The 23,626-nt window shown below is 48.9% G+C and overlaps 1 protein-coding gene across 3 annotated transcripts in view; it reads right to left on the reverse strand.

Annotated features, from left to right (window-relative positions):
- Positions 1–12,089: 12,089 nt before the first annotated feature.
- The window catches only part of SLC8A1 (solute carrier family 8 member A1), a 141,938-nt gene continuing 130,401 nt past the window's right edge, over positions 12,090–23,626 (reverse strand). For all 3 annotated transcript variants that reach the window (XM_065630649.1, XM_065630647.1, XM_065630648.1), the window contains 3 exons: positions 22,540–22,639; positions 16,960–17,235; positions 12,090–14,294 (listed from right to left, as the gene is read on the reverse strand). In XM_065630649.1, the coding sequence (XP_065486721.1) occupies positions 13,918–14,294; positions 16,960–17,235; positions 22,540–22,639 (753 nt within the window). In that variant the 3' untranslated portion in view covers positions 12,090–13,917. The remainder of the gene's footprint in view (positions 14,295–16,959; positions 17,236–22,539; positions 22,640–23,626) is intronic.

The following is a 23,626-nucleotide window of genomic DNA, read 5'->3' on the forward strand; positions in this document are numbered from 1 at the left end:
CCTCTCTGTACTTCCCTAGTCCTTCCCAGTCCATCTCCCTTTTGCCAGCAGCATCCTTCAAACCTGAAGCTTGCCAAAGCTACAGAGGGGAAAATTTAAAAAGTGAGGTGCTTTTCTGGGTGGGATAGGAAAATTTTTAGCACTCCAAGTCCTAGAAAGGGAATCAATAACCCAGGACCATGGCTTGTCCTGCTTCAGGCATTTACTTCCCTGACCATGTTTCTATGGTTACTAGAGATAAAAAATATCTCAGTTCATACATCACAGCTATGCAGACATAGTCAAATACTGGAGGAGTGGGCAGAGCACAGTGGAGTTTTTACCCACAAGTGGGACACCTCAGTGTGGTTTTGTATGCCTGAAACATTTATGCTGCTTGTGTTTAGGATGATGTGGCACCTGTACAACTGAGCAGGGACCGTGGCTGGCTCTGGCAATACTGTTTTAATACTCACAACAACTGTTTTAATTTATATTTTAGGCATCAAGGGAAAATGCCCAGAAATACCCCTGTCAGCTGAGAGCTGGAGATGGACTTCTGGGGGTCGATCCCCCAAACAGACCTGTTTATTGGTTGCATGGTGCTGCAGCCAAGAGACATAGCAGTTGTGTCTGAGGGGAAAAGGCGGGGTGACACAGCAGAGCTGGTGAACCCCACTGCGGAGGGGAATTGGGTCACCTCTTGTCCTTGCGCCACCACTGAAACAGATTTGTGCCTACCTTGTGCCTTCTTTCAACAGTGCTTTCCAAAGGATCTCACTGGTATGTGGTATACTGGTATCTAGATGGGGAGCTGTTAGCCAGCTGTGGAATAACGTGATCCCATGGCTGGAAACCAAAGCTAGAAAAAAACCCACACACTGCTTCAGCAGACACTGTGGGAGCTGCCATCGTGGGGGATTTTGCGCAACACAGCGTCAGGATGGGATGTTGATCTTCAGAGATGTGCTGCAGCTGTGGGGTTAATGAATGGACAAGATGCAGTTTTATGGCTGGAGGGCAGATGGCACTGTCTTGGGGTGCCTTGTGTAAGGATAAAAAGCACCTTGGAGCCAGGGTTAGTAAGCAGGATCTCTCCTTTCTCTCCTCCCAGCTGTCTGGCTGTGGTGGAGATATCTGCCCTCTCTCTTCCCACTCGACTCTTGGCATGATGGAGGTGTGGGGCCTGAGGAAGCTGCTGTAAAGCACCTGGTCCCCAGAGGGCTGTCACTACAGAAGCATCACATGTGGCTTGTGATTAATCATTGTATTCTGCAATGATAATGGCCCATCTGAGCCAGAAAAGATAATAGCAATAAACATACGTCCCTAATTCCAATTGTAGCTGCTGAAAATTGGTTGTTGCATTGCGCTGAGGGATAGAAATGTAACTGAGCTTTGATTGAAAAATTCAGGGGAAGCTGCCTTATCTTAATTCTTTGCCAGATTAAAAAAGCCTCATACATAAAAACAGACAAAATGAATGAAGAATTTACAAACATCTATATTTTGTGTTGGGAAATGTGATAAAATCAGGAAAACAGCTGAAGACACTGATTTATACAAGTCTGACTAATTCAGGCAATGAGAGGTTTACATATCACGGCTTAACAAGATAAAAGGTCTCCCACAGAATACATAGATGACAGACAACTCATCTGAATTTGACGTAACACAGCATCAAGTACACATGTAATGCGATGAACAGTGCCAGGTCATTCCCCAGTTAGGTAACATACAACCTCTTGAATAAGGCAGTTCAAATATAACTCTTAATTCAAATCACAACATACCCAGGCAGCATGCAGGGAAAAGTAATTTATTTTGTACATTGGAATGACAGAACTTGCAACATGTTTCCATTTTATGTAGTTAGAGCAAAAGGATATAAACCATTCAAATAATATATATATATACATCAAGTCAACAGTTGTCTTTACTGGAATAAAGATTATCTGGTTTTGGTAAAAATAAAACTATTTGAATTCACTAATTAACAAAATGCACAGTGATCAGAAACAAAATTCTTCTCACAATTGTCTTCCCTGGCTTGCTCTTGTTTCCCTGTGTTGCAGCAGCTGCGTAACCCTGGATTCAGAGAGCTCCTTGCACAGAGGAACACGAATTCCCCAGCACAGGGTTCCTGTGGCTGCAGCCTGTGCCACCTGCTTCATCATGACACCGGTACCTAATGGATGGCAGTGCTCCCCTCACACCCATATGCACCCCATGGTGTGTAAGCTGCATTTCACATCCCCGTTTCTGTCCAATAAAGCACTTACACACATGCCTGACCTTTGGGGAGTCAAAAGTTGAACTGCACGTGGAAACGTGTTCACTGTAAAAGGGCCCTCATTTCTTTATTAGCAATTAATTCCTCTGGATCTTTACGACCAATAAATTTAAGAAAGTGTGAACCTGCGCAGAAGGAAAAAAACCCAAAAAACAAACCTGAGCCAAATATCTCTCTGATATGGTAGAGCCCAACAGACGTGCCTGAGGATGTATTTCCACTGCAACAGACTTGGGGATCACAGAAGACAATGAAGGCTTTTCCTATCATTGAAGAGTTCTTTCAAGAGGAAGAAACAAAGAAGGGAAATAAGATTTTTCCCTGTTAGAAATAAAGATTTGTAATTTCTGAACAGACTGATCTGGGCAGCAGCTGAAGGGCTGTACAACCCCTTGTTTAACTGTGTACCTGCAGAGACTGATCCTCTTGCTGAGGTATCACGTCCCGCGGAGCCTGGGTCTGTCCTGCCCCTGTCCCCAGGCAGGGAAGGGGACAGATCCAGGTGTCAGCAGGATTTCTTTTGCTGCCGGGTCAGGGCTGCTGGGGTACTGGGAATGGCTTTGGAAGGGGCCAGACTTCATCAGGCTGGAGCCCACAAAGCCCTGAGCGAGGGTCACCCACATGCCACAGGGCCTACTGAGGACTCATAAAGGTATCATGCTCATCAATAATGAAGAGGCAGAAGTTACCTGTGAGGAGGCTCAAATGCCCCGAGCCTGCAAATGGGTGGCTGATAGGTTTCTCTCCCGTGGGTGAGCCACACAGCAGCAACCACAGCCGCAGCTGAGACCTTCCTGCTTAGAGAACTGTCCTGGGCTTCGAAACCCACCTGTCCACGGGACACACTACAGCAGAACACGGATTTTCAGAGTGGTTGTTACTGGATCCTGTTCATCACCATTATAAAGTTGTCTCGTGCCTCTCTACTACTCTATGTACTACTCCAGTTGAAAAAAATCATTGCCATATTTCTTTGCCCTTCAAGATACAAAAAAGCAAATCTTCAAAAGATAGTGGGGAGAAAGGTGCTTCCACAATGACATTCAGAGCAAAAATAGAGAAACGACATTTTACAGATCATTAGAGAGCTATCTTTGGCAGAATATTTCAAATAAATTATTTTTACAAATATTTTCTGCAGTTGTATATTTATTTTGAATAGTTCACTTTCAGCTATAGGGTTACTGGTTCACCACTCTCTATTAATAGGAAAACACCACAAATATAAAAATATATGAGCTCAGCACAACTTTTAGGCTACCACAACTGTTTCCGACGGTTTCAAAAGTTGTAGATTGATACCACAGAAAATATGAAACAGGTTTTTCTAACAGCATGTGTCAGGTGAGAAGATCGCAGCTCTTCACTGTTGTAAAACCCGCCAGGGAGGGCGGCTGGTGCTGTTGCACAGGATTAGTGTGGAAACGAGTCGGAGGAGCTGGATGCTCAGAGCTGGTCTCTGCCACCGTCGGACATCGCTCCACGGGGAATTGTCTCTCTCTGACCATAAGGCTTAGAGATGTCATGCTGGGTGGCAGCTGTAGGGTTTCCACCCTGGGCAGGAGAGGAGGGAAGTGGGTGGGCAACACTGGGCTTGCTGTGCAGAGAGTTTCTGACAAACAAAGCCGAACCTGGTCCTGGGCTTTGCCCTCAGGAAGAACAAGTGTGTCCACTTTTGCCCACAAAGTTGCCTCCCTTCACCTTCGCGTGGGGAAAAGCACCCAGGGAGCCGCCGGCTCTGCCCTTGCACCATAGCCAGTTCCTGCCCCGAGCTTTGGCTGGGACCCCAGCAGGGTGGTGACTCAGCTGGGCACCCCGAGCCTGAGCCATGGTGGCCCAATGAGGGGGCTCACCTGGTTCCAACCTCCTCTCCCAGCATGTGCCACCAAGTCCACTGAACATATAGATTTAAATATTTCGCCTTTTTTATACAGCATGTACAGAATATACAGCATCAGATACTTATTTCCCAGTAGACTACAAGTGTCTCCCAAGATGACCTCATTTATCAACAAATATATATAAATTGACAGTAATAAAAGAGTCGTACCAACAAATATTATGGCTTTTCAAATAGTGTAGCTGCATTGTGCCACTGAACTTAGAAGGAACCACGAGAGAGACAGGGAGATTGGGAGGCTTCAGCTGCAGAGCCCAGGGGGACCCCTCAGCTTTGCCCCACTGGTGCGGGGGCTTTGCACAGGCAGCAGAGGGAAGGTGGGTTTGAATTTATGACCCATATTCTGGTTTCTGTCTCCAGGCAAGCCAGTTCTTCTGCAAACTCTCCTTTTCAGCCTCGCTTTGGAAAAATTTGGCTCTGCCCAGCTAGGGCCTGCCTGCCCTGTCCCTGGCAAGGGCACCGGGTGGCACATTGGGCTGTCAGAGCTCCCCCTCCATCTCCCCCTCTCTCTCCCTTTCTCAGGGTTTGCACAAGACCTCTGTCTGCCTTGCCCTAGAGTGCCCTGCGTCTGTGAAGGGGAGGACACACAGGATGATGGGTGACACAGCACATGGGGGGAGACCATGGCGAGTGGCTGGGCTGACCGGTGCTTTGGGTGCATCAGGAAGGGTGGTCACAGCCTCCTCCCTGCCTGCCCCTCCTGTGAAGCTCCTGGGGCCGTGGGGAGCCCCCCTCAGGCTGCTGAGCAAGGGGACAGTGGCTGCTGTCAGAGGAAAGCAGGAAGGTGGGAGCCATCATTTTTGGAGCACATCGATGACGGTCCAGCACATCAAAACCACCAGAGGACAACCTTGCCTCAGCAGTGCCGTCCCCAGCCACCACCCTGGCATGGGGTTCCCTATGTCCCAGCACCACGTTAGTAATGGTTCTAAATTTACTGCTACTGTCTTTTTTTTTTTTTTACTAACTCACATCTCATTTCTCTCTTCTTCAGAATATTATGGCCACTCCCTGCAGGCCTTTCTGGCTGAAGTCAAGCCTGATGCTCACATGCACAAGCATGGGCAGCCCAGGCCTCCCCTTCGTCTCTGCCTGCAGGATGCTGAGCGATGAGTGGCTCTGCCCGCTGTGGCAGCAATGCAGGGAGCAGCACAGAGAGCATCCCACAGCGAACCTCCTGCCTTTGAGATGTGTGAGCTTACCCAACAACAGCTTTGCTCCCTGGCAGTGTGACCAGTTCTCGCTGAGAATATCCTGTGGGCTTGTTTGTTGGGGCTGGGGAAGGTAGCATGTGGTGTCCTCTATGTCCTTCTTGCTTCATTAACAGTTATGTTCGCACCTCATGAATGCCATATCCTAGGGACAGTGGTAGGTGTAAAGTTGCCCATCACTGCTGAGTAGTCTTCAAGAAGTCATGGGTTTGCTTTTACAACCTCATGCCATGTCTCTTTGGCACAGAGACCCAAGGTACAGAGGGTTGCGTTGTACCAAACTCAGCATTTTGTGGCTTTTACCAGCATGTGTGTGTTTCTTCCAGCAGGAGCTCAGAAGCTTAGGAGAATTCACCAAGTTGTTCCCTCTATCCACAAATAAAACCATTTTTCTGGATTGCAAATGTCCTCAACAGGTAGTCTTGAAAGCTGGGTTATTTGCAGAGCTGTGCCTCCTAATACTCAATGCATTATGGAAAAGAGAAGCTGGACAAGTGTTGTCAGAAGCTAAGTTGTCATCAGGGAAAAAATAAGAAACATTTTCTTTCTTGCTAACATAGTGACTATAATGTAAAAGGTATTATTGCAATCTTTTGCTCTCTAGAGCTGCTAGAAGTGGTGCATGTTTCCTGATTAAGAGCCAGACAAGCAGATCTCCTGCATGGCTCACTGCGTGAGCACATTTTCTCAAGAGCTTGGAAGATGAAGGAAGCAACATGGGGCAAACAAATGAAGACACAACATCAGTTTATTTTCATCTATACAGGGGGAGCTCAACCAAGGAACAGCTAATCACAGCTCTTATTGGAAGAGCAGGGCAATGCACAGGGCTATGGCTGAAAGTGAGGGGTAAGGGAGCCATCTCAGGATTACACCAAACAAGGAAGAATCTTGTTGTGCACCTCCCTGCATTCCTGGGAGTCACAAAGCCGCTAGTTTGCAAAAGCGTTCATTATAGCTCCCAAATAAGCCCAACAGCAAGCTGGGACACATTTGTACCAGCAGGATCAAATCTATCATGTGCTAGTGCAGTAGTTTTACAGTCACTCAGCCACTCTCTGTGTTTCTAAGTATCTCTGCAAAGAAGCTCATCTGCCAGAAACTCACATTTCTGTGAGCAAGGAGCCTGCCAGGAGCTGTGGGCTGAGGCAGAGGGACACACGGTCGTAGTGATGACAGTGCCATGGACTGCCATGGCCATTTTCCTCAAGAAAACAGAGCAAGGCTGTCCTCCATGCAGATCTCACCCTGCCATCGTTTGGGACTACTCTGAGTTAGAAATAAAGGAGAAGAAATAAATCCAGCCTCAACAGAGATGTCAAGAGGTGCAGGGACAGAGCCTAGTAGCAGTCCTCCATGTCCTGCAAGGGCTTAGGAGCTCGAGGGTAAGCATCCCAAGCCATTGCAACTTTCTTGACTTAAACTCTCCACATCTTAAGCAGGGGCAGGAAAGTTTTGTAAGCAGGTAGATAAGTTTTAGAATATTTAGAGCACCATGAACAGGCTCCATTTTGAAAGAAAGGAGCTGAGGTGGTCCTCGAACCCCCAGTAAAACATTTAGTATGCTCTGGAGCTGTAGAGACAGGGCTGGGGTGGAGAGGAGGGGAGAGTTGTAGCATCTGTTGGACTTGATAATTGTGGAAATTCAGCAAAAATGTTTAATCTTCCAAAACTTCATGAGTGAAGGACGGCAGTACAATGGAACATGACTGCAATGGTGCCTGGTGATGAGCAGGAAGGGTTCAGCATACTGACGTTTGCTGCATGGAAACTTGCATGATCCTTTGCTTTCAGGGGTTCAAGTCCAGGACATCTTTTGGAGTGGTAAGTCTTTGCCCTGAGATACAGACAGCAAGCCTGAGCTAACAAGCTGTTTAGTCCAGCGAGAGAGGAGACTTGTCCCACATGGCAAGCCCCCAGTTTTGGGGCAGGAGAGACAGAGAAGGCTCCTCTGCAGGGATGCTGAAGGACAAGGGCATGTGAAGAGGCTCCACAGGGAGGACCAGCACAGATCAGGCCCCGAGCTGGGTAATCACTGAGTGCAGATGGACATTCCAAGGCCTTGAGGTGGCTCAAGGCAGATGCTGGAGGACTCCACCGTCAGGTAGCACACACTCCTGATGCATTGCTTCCCACTACTACCTAGACCTGCACACTGTTGGGGGTGGGGCTGTGCTGGGAGGGATGGAGAGCTGTCGAAGTGCACTACAACAGAGCAAGGGCTATTTTGATTTAAATAGATAAAAATAGTGCCTGGGCCTGGTGCCCACAGACAGCCAAAAAAGCTGGAGGCTCTGCAGAAATCAAGATGCATGTCCACAGCCATGACAACTGGGGCAGGGGGACATGCTGTGGCAGTGCCTAAAAGAGGGTTTCCAGGCCTGGGTAGGACTCGACAGCACTTTTCTCTTCTGATGCTGGACATCCCACCAGCAGTACCCACCTCTGCCTCCCAGCAGTGGTCCGCAGCACCCACTTTGGGAAGGACGTGCACCCCAGTGCCCTCTTTCACACTTCTGGGATAGGGAGCCCCAAGCTGGTGTTCACCTTGGGAGGGTGGGAAGGAGCCAAGGGAGGCTGCAGGGCCTGAAGGAGAGAGTGATGAAACACCCTGGGGCACTGGTTCAGGGCTGGCCATTCTTGGGATACTCCAGAGAGAGAGCAAGGCCCTGCAGAGACTTCTTGGATGCTCTCAGGGACATGCTGTAGACAGCAAATCCTGCTGGTAACAGCAATCTTCTGGCTGTCTTTGCTGCCAACAGCTCCTGCTTGACCAGACAGGCCCCTTTCCTCCACAGAGTCCCTTCCCTCTGCACGAGGGGTGTTGCTGGCTGACAAGAGGCTTTCAGCACCTCCAGTTCCAAAAGGAGGAAAGCTTAAGTCCTTAAAAGGCGAGGAATCTCACTGTATTTATTGTCCCTTGGTGCTTTTTGCAAGAATACAGATGCCTCTGGATGCTTTCCTGCACAAGTCAGGTTTTTTTTACAAGATAAACAGGCTTTTCTGCAGCTGTGCACATGTATGCGTGTGTGTGGTTGGTCATCACATGCTCAGAGGCCAGAGAGGTTCTGTTGCACTGCAAACACACTTCTCCAGATGGTTCGGGTTGACAAAGCCTGTTGAAAAATAATGCAGGGGTTTCTCCCAGAATAATATCCCGTGGCATTAAGTTTTCCCTTTTTTCTTTTTCTCTGTCACTTTCTGGCTATGCCCAGCTTTGCCCCGCCAGGAATGCAGCTGAGCCTCCTCCTTAGGTATGTATATGGCCCCCAGTACCGTTGCACTTGATTCTTACCCAAGCATTTAAAAATAGCTGTAACAATAACACACAGGCTCTGGTTCTCCCCTCCCTGCCCATAGCAGAAATGACACGGTGAGTTTATAAACTACATCCACACTTGTGACCAGAACGGGCTCAAAGCCTCCCTTTTCCCTTTTGTCCTTTAACCAAGTGATGAAAGTGGGGAAGAAGATGTACAAATGACTCTTGCAGTCTCCCCTCAGCCCAGAGCCACCACAGGCTGCCTCAGAATGGGTCACTCGAGGGTGGGTGCATTGTTTGGAGACAAGAGGTTTGCATCTCTGGAGCGAGTGGATCCCAGGCTGGCCTGGCACAGGGGCAGGCAGAGGACGGCAGTTCGGGCAGGCTCAGCCATGAGATGCTGCAGATTTGTGGCTCCCGCTGGCACCAGGGACCTGCAGAGTCCTTGGCTCCTTTGCACCTTTTCCACATGTTCAGGTTGTGGCTGGGATTTGCTTCCCTTCCCATTGGCCCCTGAAGAGTTGGAGACAGGGTTTTGCTAAGATGATCAGGGCTGTCCCTTGCTCCATGCGCTCCTTCATTTTGTCCCCAAGTGCTTTGCAGTGGCCTTTTGAGTTATTTGGATGTCCATCTCTGAACATCCTTTGCACTGTGCTGCATCCTTCTCACTATGCTTCATCCTTTTCCACGGAAAGATTTGCCTTTGGCTAGTGGGGTGATGACAAGGGGTGAGAGTAGCTGGGGCAGGTGGATGGATGGAGGCCAAGGCTTTGAAGTGATGTTTCTGGAAACTTCCTTGAGTCCAGGGCTTTATCAGAGACGTCTGATGCCCTTCCCTTGCAAGTGAGGCTGGGGATGAGGAGGAGATGGGACAGCACTGGCACCAGATGGGAGAATCCATGGGGCAGCTGGGTGCGAGGGCAAGATGTACCCACACTGGGGCCGGTCCTCCCTCCTCGCAGCACGCAGTTTGCTTTTGCCTTTGAGGGTTTGGTTTAAAGACGAAGTTGATGCAGAAGAGCAGGCATCACACCCTTGGGAACATAGGCAGGTGGCTGGGACTTAGTAGAGTGGTCCTTCCTCTCCTTGGCATGACCAGGCAGCAACCAGGTAAAAGGCTCGCTGCTCATCCATGGCTGCTCCATAAGCAACTGGGCAAATACAACATCATGCTTTGCATAAGCTCATTAAAGATGCCAAAAAGCAGGCAGCTGGCTGAGAATAATTGCATAAACAAGGCTGGTGTTTACTATGTGGATTAGGCCTTGTCCTCCACAAACAATGCTCCATCATTCCCTTTGGAAAGTTCTGTGTGCAGAACCATTATTTACTGCCTGTTAAACTGAGCTGCTACACACATCCCGTTCAGCTTGTTAATGACTTCAGTGACTGCAATTCATTCTGAAGAAGCAAATTATGAGAGTGAAATACCAACATCACCTTTCAGTAGATGTAATTACTGGGTCAGGAGAGCTGCTTCGCTTTCATAATCCACTGCCTGGGAAAAGCACACAGGCATGACCAGCTGCCTTTGCCTGGAGCATGATGGGCATTGAAGCTTGACTCGCACCTATCCTGGAGGGCGCTGAGCACCCACAGAGAGAGTGAGACCAGCGGCACAGATAGCAAAAAGCAGCGTAGGGTGTGGGGAAGGACCAGTTTGCGTGAGAGCAGCCCAGAGATCATGTTAAATCCTCTGGCTGCTCAGATGCGTGAGTTATCTGCTCTGCCACACATCTCCTTACCTCAGCAGACAGGAATTCTGCTGCCTCTGGGGCTCTACAGACACAGTCATGCTGCAAAATCAATGACCTCCTGTGCTCTCTCTCTTTGCTTAGTGACATGTTTCTAGCCTGGAGTTCAAAAGCCAGACGCTACTGCTGGTGCCAGCCTGACGGGCTGTGACCCTGCACTTCAGACAGGCAGGAGCACCACAGGACCCTCGCAGTGCCTCACCGTGAGGAACAGGCAGACCCTGCCAGACAAAGGCAGCATTTGCCTGGGACTCTTCTCTGGATCTGGTGTTTGAGTTCAGCTGTCAGAGCAGGACCTTGGAAGCATGGTGGGGAGGGTTTATTTGGGGGCAGCTCAACAGGTGCTGGATGAAACACAAGGAGGAGCAACATCCCTGGGTGTGTAGAGACTCTTCTCCTCCTCAATGCTGTCTGAGCTCTGTCGAGCCACATGGATCAGAAATGGCCCATGGCACCTAGACTGGGGCATGGGCAGGCAGCTGCCCAGAGCAGCCCAAGCTCCGAGTTTGCTCAGCAAACTTGTGGGGTGTCTCAGATCCGCTTTTGCACCCATGGACCCTGTCCCAGTAATGCATCTCTTGCATTCCCACTTATCATTAGCTAGTGGCTTAACCTAGCACAAATCACCTTTCCATACTCGAAAAGGGCCTGTAAGAAAGATGGAGACAAACTTATTAGCAGGGCCTGTTGCGACAGGACAAGGGGTAATGGTTTTAAACTAAGGAGGGGAGATTCAGGCCGGACATGAGGAAGAAACTGTTTACAATAAGGGTGGTGAAACACTGGCAGAGGTTGCCCAGAGAGGTGGTAGATGCCACATCCCTGGAAACATTCAAAGCCAGGTTGGACGGGGCTCTGAGCAACCTGATCTGGTTGAAGATGTCCCTGCTCATTGCAGGGGGATTGGACTAGATGATCTTTGAAGGTCCCTTCCAACCAAAACTATTCTGTGAGGCTGGAACAAGAGCAGGAACAGTTCTATATAACTAGAAGACATAAGCACAAAGAGTTTGTAAGTACCATGGAGGCATATGTACAGCTGTCCCTGAGTCTAGGGCAAGCCAGCACTGATGATGGGCCCAGGGCAGGAACATATCCTGGCCCCAGAAGGGTTGCACTGCAGCTTTGTCCCTGGGGGGTTTCCTGCATCCCCATGAGAGCTGGGTGGGCTGCCAGCCCCAGCTGTACTGCAGCACACTGAGCCCACGCATGATGGAGATGGAGCAGCAGGAAAGCCGTGAGATGGGGCAAAGCGGGCATGTGGAGGCACCGTTGCCCCCCATCAGTGGCAGAAACACAGTAAAGGCAAACCAATGAGTAAAGAAGAGATGGGTACAATGTAAAGAGAGACAACAGGAGGATGGGGAAGGGTTTTCTATAGAGAATATGCAGGAGCACTACTGGATCCATCAGGAATCATTACGAACTTTATTTGTCTGTGCATTGTGTACCTTTGATAAGGATCATCACAATTAGTGGACTCACTGACTATAGTGGTGGGCAATACACACAAAGAAAAATCAATGAAGCCAAACAGATGAAAATGAAATAATTGTACATAAAGGTAATCATAAACCTGAACAACCTGCACCTGCGTTTGATTCTTCCCCCAAAACAAGGAGAAAAAAAAAAACCAACCTCAAAACACATAAAAAATGAAAAAAAAGCTTGAGAAGAAAAAAAAAACCCCACAACTTCATACTCTGAGAGAAAATCTTAAAACAGATTAATTAAAATTTCCACAGATTGTTCAAATGAGTACAAATACCCCCAGCCAATTGGATATGGTACAAGCATCAGATGTGGGTTTCAGCTGGATTTGGAAGAGGTCACCGGTGGATGTGCAGGCTGGGCATATGCCTGGCTGGGACAAAGGGCATAAGGACATCTCTCAACTTCAGTGCACGATGTCACCCCTGTGCTGCACCCTGTGGGAGCTCTGCATCCACACCCGGGCTTGGTGGGCATTGGGAGGTGATGCTGAGTTACACCTCACTGTCTCATCCTTTCCCTCAATTTCAGATTTGGACAGGGCAAAATGTGGCCTTTTTCCTTGGGAGTTGTTTCCCAGTTATGCTCAGCAATGTGGGAGATCTCTTTATGGCCCTTCAGCCATTATGCTGAATTATTCTACCTCCAAATGGCTGTGGGAAAGGACCAGCTTTGTGGACTGATCCTGATGGCTTAGCGCTCAGAAGCAGGAGCTGTCACTAGACTTCTGGGGACACAGGGAACAGCAGGGAGCCAAGGGGGTTTTGAGGCAGCCACAGGCTACAGAGGCAGAGGCAGGCGAGGTGCTGTGCTCAACCACCTTGTGCTCCCTGAGACCTTGTGTAAAACCTGTGGATGCTGGAGGCTTCACACCAACTTCAGCATGTCATGGACTGGCCACTGTGGGGGGGACCCCAGCCACATGGGAGGACGAGCCTGCAGTTTCTGGGGTATGAGTTTTCCTCCCCAAAAATCTACATCTGCATGGCTGTTATTGCTTCTCGTGGACCCATGCGCAGAGCAATAAACAGGGACAGCTTTTCCTCCTTTTACCCCCACTAAGAGGAAACAAGCAAACTTATGAAAACCCTATGGCAAAACTAAACTAACTGAAATAAATAAAACCCCAGTGAAAAGAAAACACTTGTATCTGCAATGATCAACCCACACAGCCAGAAGGACTATCGCTATAGAATGCTATATACAGGTAGGGTTGATTTCATTCATGCAAATGTTACAAGTACCACGACAGCATGCCTGAGGAGGCGGCCGAGGAGGGAGGAAAGCCCTCACCACTCTGCACAGCCTTGGCTTAGGACACCGGACATGAGGTTGCAGCTGCGCATCCCCGAAGCGCAGAAGGGGAAAGGCGAGGGGCGTGTGGCGGGGAGGGAAATGCTAGTTGTACACACGTCAAAACAAAACAAAACAAAAACCAACTCCAAATCAATGACGAAAACGGTTTGTGTTCTATCCTTAGAAAGCTCCCAGTTTCCCCTTGTTTTCAGTCCGGTCTCTCGCTTCTCTCCAACAGGGCCAGAGGGAACGGTCCCAAGTGGCGAAGGCAGGCGGATGGTGGTCGGAGATGAGGACCCTCGCTTTCCTCTCCTTCCCTTGCCCACTGCTCTGCTTCTCACCAGCTACTCTGGCCCTTCCCCGTATGGATGCTCCCTGGTCGCCTCTGCATCCATCCTCCTGGGGGGGCCGGTGGGCGGGAAGGAGCAATGGGGAAGGGCTCGATGGCTATCAATCAGCCGCTCTTGTCAGTAGAGTTGCAGAAAGGGCTCTGCTGCTGGGCTCCTGCCAGGGCTGCTGCCTGGGGAGGGGTCCTGCTGGCTTTGGGGTCCTGCCTCCTAGTTCAAAGGATGCTCCAAAGCCGCTTTCTGTCAGCAGGTGTGTGAACATGGCAAATCTCTTTTATTCGTTTTTCTGTTCATTATACACAGCATTATATCTATATCTATACCTATATATCACTCTATATAGATACATATAGATATATATATTTACTATCTCTGATTGTCCCTTTAGAAGCCCTTTATGTGGCAGTAGGCTTCCAGAGATGAGAAGAATATGTACAACAGCCAGAGGAGAATAAAGAGTGAGGATGTGAGCAGCTTGGAAGTCCGCGGCCCGCCCAGCTCACCTCCAATCTCTGGTCTCCGCCGGTAGAGCAGCACACCCACACTGATAAAAGCAAAAATGGTGAAGAGGGTGACGGAGAAGGCCAGGGTGCCAGGTGAGACTTGGAAGGCTTGTCCGTGCGCCGCGTGGTAGATGGCTGCGATGGACCAGGCCACCCCGATGCCCAGGAAAACGTTCACGGCATTGCTCCCAGTGACGTTCCCGATGGAGGCATCTGCGTACTGGTCCTGCGTCGCTGCTACTTTGCTGGCAAATGTGTCTGCAAAGGGAAGGTGGAGAGAAACCCTCAGGAAACAGCCTGGTAAGGAGTGACAGCACCAGGCAAGGCTTGTGGACAAATGTCAATGGCATCACTCGGGGAATGAAGATAGAGGATAAGAGGACAGGGTACAGTGCTGTCTGTGGGCACTGCCAAGGAAGGGCACATCTGGCTGGAGTCAGAGTGACAATCAAAGTCCAAAAATGCCCAGGAGGGAAATCTCAACATCCAGAAATATGGGACATCCCCCAGTATGGACCCAGATGCCCCACAGTGCTTCAAGCAACAGACAACACTTGCCAGTACTGCACTATGTTGGCCCCTTCTCCCACATCCACTAATTTGTTGACTTGCAAAAGTACTGAAAAGGTTGGAAGAGTTTTGTGGGAGCCACAACAGTTTGTATCTGTCCTTCAGGTCCCCTAAAGTTTTGTATTTGTGTTTCTATGTTTGTTTTAATGATGTCTGTCCAAAACCTTTTGTATCACTAATGTCCAGTGTCTTGTGCAGACCCTGACACTTTGGTAAACAAGTGATCATCTTTCACCCCTTATGGAGAAAAACCATGCAGGTGGGTGTACACTTGCCCAGATGCTTCACCAGTTTTAATACTGGTAGCAAAAGAGCTGTGATAAAACTCAGCTGGCCTTTTACATGGCAGATCTTGTGTGGAGTAGACCAGCATGACACTGCTGTGCACCATAGAGAAGAGCTGATTGTACATCCAAGCCCACTCTGGATCTGCGGGGGGCGGAGGGGAGGGGTGAGTGGGAGGGGGCATTAGCACCCAGGCTGTCTCCAGGTGAGCACTCTCAGCTAATGATGAGAAGATGAATCCTTAACACATCTGCACTCCCAGATCACTTTGGGTACAGGCAGCAGAGTGTGGCTCAGAAAAAGAATATTATGAGGTCAGATTTCATGGTTTTTTAATTCTACAGAGTTTCCTTTACACTCCTTCCCAGCAGGGCTTCAAGGTGAGCCGGTGAACCTGGCATGAAGACCCAGTTTCATGTAACAGGAGGGGCTGGACACCTATAAGCACAGTGAGAGGGGCCATTTGCAGCAAAGAAATCAAAACATAGCTTTATTTAAAAAAAAAAAAAAAAGCTCCCATCAAAATGAATCTGACTGCTGAGGGAAGGAAAAGGCATTTCCCCTTCTTCTCAGCCTTGGTCACGGTACAGTAACAGGGCTGTGGGACAGTGCTGATGTCTCTGTGGCACTGCTGCTGCTACTGGAGGAGGAGGGATGGGGAACATCTGGGGCACCCTGCCAGCACCCGCCAGTATGTGGAAACAACCACGTGCACTTCTGCAAGCTTGAGTGGTACTTTTAATGCAGGAAAGGTTTCTGGCAATCTTGATTTCACTGCACATTCATCTGATGCCTGCCTGCCTCCTGGAAAGCACCTTGCACCTCCCTGGTGCGGGGGAGCCCAACGAGCACCCAGCTAACACGACACAGTCTGGCAGCATCTGCTAGTTCAAACAAGAGTAGCCAAATGTATCCTAAAAAGAACTTCTTAAATGCCATTTTTCACTGTCAAGGGTGTGAGACAGCCCTACAAACCTCATGCCTACAAATGCCAGAGGTCTAAAAATGCTACTTTTTCTGTTCCTTACCCAAATCTGTTCTTCCTTTTGGTTCTGCTGCTTCTTTTTTGAGCTCTGATGGCATTAAGACGATTTCAAGATCTTCGAGCACCCAAGTGCTGATCACTGGAAGTCTGAGGATGGTGAGGGTAGGTGTGACTGACATGGGGAGTGGTTGGGTTGCGTTAGAGCTCCTTGTCTGGGAACCAGGCCCTGCCTGGCAAGCACAGCCCATGGAAGAATGTGTGTAAAAGGCACGGGCCCTCTCACACAAGATGACATGGGACTTCCCAGAGCAACCCTGTCACTGGGATCATCCTCTCCAGTGCACTGGTTCACCCCTAAGAGAGGCCCTTTGCTGCACTATCAGAAAAGGAAGCTGGGTTGCAACAAGGCAATGTGCATTGGTAGGGCAAAGTGACATGTAGGTATGGAAACTCCTGTTTTATTTCTCTCCCTGGTCAGTCCTCAGTCTCTGCGCTCTTCTGAGGCTGGGTGACCAATTGATCAGAAATACGTCTCCAAACATTTGTGGGGCTGAGGCCTTCTAGGGGCTTCAGAGGTCACATTTCGAGCAGCTCCCCCAGCTCAGCAACCTCACCTCACTCCATCTGAACCAGAGCTGAATGTGGTCTCACACAAAGGTGTCCGTGCTGGGAAGAGCACTTTGATTATGGACTTGCACCTAACTCACCTGGGAGGCAAGGTTAAAGGAGCAGATGCTCGGAAAGAAAATACAGGACTGCCAACACAAGTGGCATTTAAAACAAAGATGAATTTCCAACTCTGAAAGTGGATGCTATGGAGGCAGTCCACAGTAATAGTTACTTCACAGTCTTTGCAAGGGGAAGATCCTTGAAATAATTTTCAGGGGACTGAATCCACATCCTGGTTCAGTCCTCTGGCCCATCTGAGACTGAAAACCAACTTCCACATACACCTCAAATCTGTCCTCAGGGGTCCCGCAGAGCACAGCTGAGGACCTCACTGTGCCCAGCTTTCCCAGCCCAAACCTAAACCCAGACTGGGCTGAGATAGACTGTTACAAAAAACCGTGCTATTGTCCTTACCTGGCACTGATGTCCCCAGTGCAACAAACACGACTGCGGTGACTGAGTCCTTCAAGCCAATGGTGCAGCCAAAATGGGATGCCAGGTCACCAATGAAAGCTGTCAGGAGGCCAATCATGAGGATGGAGACGACAAAGCAAGCCCAGCCATTCCAGTAGTCTGTTGGGGGCACGAAGGCAAAGAGGACCTTCCAGAAGACAGTCAGAAAGTGCATCACATAGTCGAAGCACGAGGGCAGCTTCTCCTCCCCACATTCATCGTCATCGTCATCTTCCCCTGGAGAAAACCACCAGTGCCTGATTAGACTCACCCATCCTAGGGGAGGTTGGGCAAAGCTCCCATACATACTGCAGCCCACTAAATGCCATCTCTCACAATTTGGACCCTAGAAGGCCTTGATTTCCAAATATCTTATTTTCGGGACAATCACCAGAGGGGCTCAATGACCTTTCCTGGCCCCTTCCCGTGGCACAGAGATACCCTTGAAAGGTATCGGTCTCGAAAAGCAACCTGCACTTCAGAAAATGCAGAGCTTCACACCAGCACCTCTGCCTGGGTTTAACTACCAGGTGCTTTCTGGAACTCGGCCCCTGCTCAGGAACCCTTTCCCTGGAAGATGTGGAAAATGACCAGCCTCCTGCTGGGTGGAGCTGATCAGGGTGGATAAACCCACCAAGAACAACACGTGCTTCACAGAGACTCCTCTAAGGAAGCCCTTCTTGAGCTGCTTTTCACAAGTGCTAGTGATTGCTTTCGGGTCTCTGGAAAGACAACTGGTTTTGGTGGCTGCTGAGCTGTTACCTCTGGCGCTTTACCTTTTCTGCCATGAAGAATACTTGACCTAAAACCTCCCTGGTCCATCACTGCTGATTATCCTCCACTGTTGCATTTCCCTGCCCCTTCATGTGTCTCCCTATGATCTCTGGCTGCCCGTTGCTTTTGGTCTGGTCTGACCCAGGTCATTGGGCACCCCCTACACATGAAAACGCTGTTCCATTTGCACCCTTTCCAGGTAGCTGTCAAGCACCCCAGGCCGTAAGCCAGCTATGGGGCATCATTTGTCACAGCAAAAATACACTTTCCTTCTTTTTATTTTCTGCTCCTGATCCAGATCAGTGCTTCACTTCTCACCAATCTGTTGTTAATACCTTGCAGGGGTCGTTTTCCCAGCGTGAGCCTGCCAGCAGTCCTGGCCCCATCCCTGCTCACCAGGCACATTGTGTGGGTCAGAGCCTGGCTTTCCTGGTGCTGTGCTGAGCACCCAGCCCTGCATGGTGCACTGCTGCTCATGGCTGTGGTCCCTGTAGCACTTGCAAGACCTGGGTCTCCAGCACGAACAGGGAGCTGGGGATGTGAGTCCTTGTGCCCAACCTGCCTGATGTCCTGGGGGCTCTCAGACCCTGAGTGCCAGATGGTGCGTGTCCCCAAAGGCTCTCAGGGAGTTGTGCATCCACAGTCATGTCCCCTGAACATGCAGGCTGGCTTGTGCCCAGAAGCTCCCTTGTAGGTGACAGGGAAAGAACTCAGCAGTTGTCGGTCTGTCCTGACCCCCTCCCCTGCTTCCTTGACCCTTTCCCCTGGCACTGCCCCAACACATCTTAGAATCGTAGAATAGTTTGGGTTGGAAGGGACCTTTAAAGGTCCAATCCCCCTGCAATAAGCAGGGACACAGAATTATAGAATCATTTTGGTTGGAGAAGACCTTTAAGATCATCGAGTCCATCCATTAACCCAATGCTGGCACTAAACCATGTCCCTAAGAACCTCATCTATGTGTCTTTTAAACACCTCCAAGGATGGTGACTCAATCACTTCCATGGGCAGCCTGTTCCAGTGCCTGACAACCCTTTTCAGGAAGAAACTTTTCCTAATACCCAATCTAAACCTCCCTTGATGCAGCTTGAGGCCATTTCCTCTCGTCCTATCCCTTGCTACTTGGGAGAAGAGACCAACACCCTCCATGCAACAGCCTTCTTTCAGGTAGTTGTCAAGAGTGATAAGTTCTCCCCTCAGCCTCCTTTTCTCCAGGCTAAACAGCCCCAGTTCCCTCAGCCACTCCTCATCAGACTTTATCTTCAAGATTAGATGGAACCTCCTATGTTTCAGTCTGTGCCTGTTGTCCCTAATCCTATCTTTAGGCACCACTGAAAAGTCAGCCTGCTCTTGGTTTGGCTCAGCTCCAGTACATGTAAACCTTGCACTCTGCTGGCATCCTTGGGGCCCTCAGCAGAGATGCAGCTGCAAGGGAGAGGGTAGTGATGGAGGTAGTGAAAGCATGGCAAGAGGGAGCCTCTAATGCAGTTATTTCTCTGTACACAAGGGATATGGCATTCCACATGAGGGCTGGGGTGAACCTGGAGGGTATTCAGTGAGGCCACCAAGATGATTGGAGCCTGGAGGATCTTGCATATGGGGAGAGGTGGAAGGAGCTGTCTTGGTGAATCAGGAGAAGAGGAGGTTGGAGGGGACCAAGCAACAGCGTGCAGTGACTTGGAGGGCAGGTACAGAGGATGGACTGAAACTTGCTCCTGCACTGACAAATGATACAACAAGGGGCAACGGCCACAAACTGCAGGTTGGATGTTTACATCAGGAGAAACATCTTCTCCAGGAGGGTAGTGCAGCTCTGGGATACATACCCTGGCTGATGGACATAATCTTTGGAGGTTTTCAATATTCAACTAAATAAAACCATGACTAACCAGGGAAAAGTCAAACTCAGCACCCTGTTCAGCTGCAACTTCGCACTCATTGTTTGTCTTCAAATCACTTTTGCAGATCAAGACCAACACATAAGATAGAGGCAATGGGAAACTTGATGTCTCTACAATAACTTGGTGGAAAAGCATGTGTTGCTTGGCTTTAAAGCTTCAAACTCACTCTGGCAGAAACAGTAGCTAATCAATGGCATGGTGTTATTATTTTGGCAGATATAAATACCCTATTCCTGTAAATTGTCATGGAGATAAGGAACAGTTTTTCAGACTGGGAAGTCTATGCTGGCCTGTCTTTTTTTGCTTTTTGAACAAAGGCTGATACTGGCAGGATACACTGTGCTGTGCTCACACTCTAATCCTCTCCCTAGCTGTACAGTGGCAGCAGGACTGTCATGGTTCTCTTCATTGAGATGATAAAACAGACCGAAAAATGAATGAGCGGCACTGTCATGACACTCATCCAGATCTGTCTATCCTTTTGTTAAGCAGCAGTAATGTCTCTCTTTCGAAGAGCTGTCCAGATCCTGTGAAGGTGATTTGAAATGCAGAGTGAAGTTGGATCATAGAATCATAGAATCATTTTGGTTGGAAAAGACCATTAAGATCAAGTCCAACTGTTAACCTAACACTGCCAAGTCCACCACTAAACCATGTCCCTAAAAACCTCATCTACACGTCTTTTAAACACCTCCAGGGATGGTGACTCCACCACTTCCCTGGGCAGCCTGTTCCAATGCCTGACAAACCTTTCCATGAAGAAAGTTTTCCTAATATCCAATCTAAACCTCCCTTGGTGCAACTTAAGGCCATTTCCTCCTGTGCTATCACTTGCTGTTATACTTGGGAGAAGAGACCAACACCCTCCATGCTACAACCTCCTTTCAGGTATTTGTAGACAGCGATAAGATCTCCCCTCAGCCTCCTTTTCTCCAGGCTAAACAGCCCCAGTTCCCTCAGCTGCTCCCCATAAGACTTGTGCTCCAGGCCCCTCACCAGCTTCATTGCCCTTCTCTGAACTCTCTCCATCACCTCAATGTCTTTCTTGTAGTGAGGGGCCCAAAACTGAACACAGGATTTGAAGTTTGGCCTCACCAGTGCCAAGTACAGGAGGACGATCACTGCCCTGGTCCTGCTGGCAACATTATTCTTGATACAAGCCAGATGCTGGTGGCCTTCTTGGTCATGGTGACTGAGTGGTGCATTCAGGTACAGGCTCACAAGGCTCAGGATGTTTTTGCTGTGGAAGAAACTTTCTGGGCCATTGGTCACACACTGAAGACAGCTGTGGGTGAGAGGCTCCAGCTCAGCCCCACAGACAGCATGGGGTGCCCAGCATGGTGTGGCATGGTCTTGCCTGCACCTGCACTACCCTTCTGCAGACCTGTCCTCCTCCTGCTCCGTAGCTCAGCCTCCCTGCTCACATTGCTGTCAGTTGCTCATTGGGTGGGAAATGGCGCTTTAATGTTTCTTTTCTTAGCTGGTATGTTACATTTTGAAGTGGGAATGTGTGACTTTCACCTGCTTTCTGTGGTGGGCTGCAGGGAAAAAGTCGAACCCAAATTCCAGTGTTTAAGGCATTTTAACTTGCTCAGCACAAAGCTTGAGGAGCTAAATCCTGGTGAAAAAGTAGGTTGAGAACTCAAACACAAACTACTGTTCCCCAGCTGCAAGGGTCAGCTCATGTTCACCAAAATATGCCACATTTATGGAACAGTTTTTAATCATCCTATTAGCACTGGTGGTGGCTGTACATTCAAGACACAGTCGCAACAGGGCTTTCACATAACTGCAGTCTTTACATGTGTCACAGAGATGAGATCCAAGTACCAGTGATTATCTTTGCTTTAATATGGAATGCAATTAACTAATTGATTCTGGCATAGATTAATTTAGTGGTATTAGCTATAAAACCTGCAGCAAGGATTGTCTTGCATGATATGTTCATGCTGTATCCAAAATAATAGGAGGCTTTTGGCTGGAGGCTCTAAGAGTAACTATGCTACAAGAGGAAGGATCACAATTTGAGGAGATAGCTGCTGCACAATGTCCTGTCCTCATTTTCAGAGGTGGAGGGTGAATGGTATGGCCATCACTTTTAATTACTTTGTGCTGGGCAGAGTTTACTCTGTACAGCAGAGCTCAAGGTAGGAAGCATGAGTGTTCCCCCATGCATTTCAATGCACAGTTGGCCAGATGAACTCAAATTGCCTTCCTCAGTGATTTAATCTAAAAGCTGGTTGATTTTGCCCTAATGTGTGCACACAGGCAGCCTGGGCTGGACTGTGAGGTTGTAACATCCAGCCAGTGAGTTACAGTGTCTCCAGTTATTAAAACCACATCTGAAGGAGCCTTTCTTTCATCTCCTACAGATGTCAGAATGCTAATATATTCTATACTGAGCATACTGGTAAACACGGCACTGATGCCTGTGAGAACGGTACAATAGGGCATTTCTGAGGGAAATGCGATTCCCCAAGAGAGGGAAGACATGATCAAATATGATCTGATATGACCACAGATTTCATGTGCTGCGGCAGCTACTGGGCTGCTGAGCCAAAATCTCCAGCCACAGCTGGCTAGAGCATCAGGAGTTCCTGAAGGAAGGGGGTCAAGGGCAAATTTTGGCCACAGCCAGCATGTTTCTCTGCCAGGTGCTAAAGACACACTTAATGCAGGAGGTTTCCTACACATCAGACAATGTGATCTCACAAAAGGGTTTAATCAGCTGTCTTATTTATGCAGATGCTGTAAATAACTCTGCCACCCGTTTTTCCTCCTGCTGCTCCGCTACATTCTGTATTATTGATACAGCCAAGCTGAGACACAAGAGAGGCTGATCGTAATTCACCTGGTCCAAACTCACCTGCGCTGACAGTAATAGCCTCAATAAACTGCTCCCTCCAGCTGTTTGTGCCAACCACCAGGGCCAGGTTTGTCTTCTTAATGAGCTTGTCCACTGTATTCTGTGAATGGAGAAACAGAGGAGAGAATTAGGGGCTATTGAGCTGGAAATGCTGGGCTAAAACCCACCAGTGCTGGTGTTTGCAGCCATGCACTCATAGAAAAAGCTTAGCAGATTTTAAGCTCAGGTCAAGAGTCTCAGCAGTGAAAGCAAATGTAAGTACTTGTCATTCTCCTCACTGCTGCTCAAAAGGACCTTTTGAAACCTGCTCATCATGGGATTTTGAATCATCTCAGCAGAAGTTTAACAGCAAATAGTGCTGAGATGCCACAGCTCCTGTTCCCAACACCTTGTGAAGAATTTTTGCTGGGCTGCTTCAGAAGTACTAACTGGGACTTGATCAGGGGCCATTCACAGAACTGGGCTCTACCTCTCTCTGCTGCTCAGAGGACAGAGCTCAGTGCCAGCAGGGAAGGTGCTGTGGGCAGGAGATGCTCCCGAGCAGGCAGCCTGAGGGCTGCCCCCATGCTGCAGTGCCTCAGATGTACAAAAAACACACAGCAAAACCATGGGAGGGAGGCAGCCACTGTTGTGACACAGTAAGGGTGATCTGTTATTATTTATACTATAGAAAAATAGAAAAGATAATGAAATGGCCAATTTTCAGCTCTTGGTCTGGCGCACACATTCGTGGCAGTTTAGTTTCACATCTATTACTTGTGTTTAGGGTATCAGCCCTTTACAATGGTAGCCCCAGATTTGGACCTCACTCAAGACTGCCTGTAAGTAGGACCTGGGTGTAGCACATTTCTGTGAGAATGAGCTTATATTTTGAAGCAACCTGCAGCATTTTGGAGCCCAGTCAGCTCCTAGTCTCACCAGATTGATGTGCTAGTATAATAATAACCACAGTCTGTGAGTGGGACAGAAAGTCTGGGATCAGCCCCCAAGGACCATGGCTGTGGGCTAATAGACAGAGTGAGAACACAGACTGTATTTTAACCCAATAGACAGAGTGAGAACGCAGACTGTACTTTAACCCACTGCC

The sequence above is a fragment of the Caloenas nicobarica genome, chromosome 3, assembly GCF_036013445.1.
Source record: "Caloenas nicobarica isolate bCalNic1 chromosome 3, bCalNic1.hap1, whole genome shotgun sequence".
NCBI classification, from domain to species: Eukaryota; Metazoa; Chordata; class Aves; order Columbiformes; family Columbidae; genus Caloenas; species Caloenas nicobarica.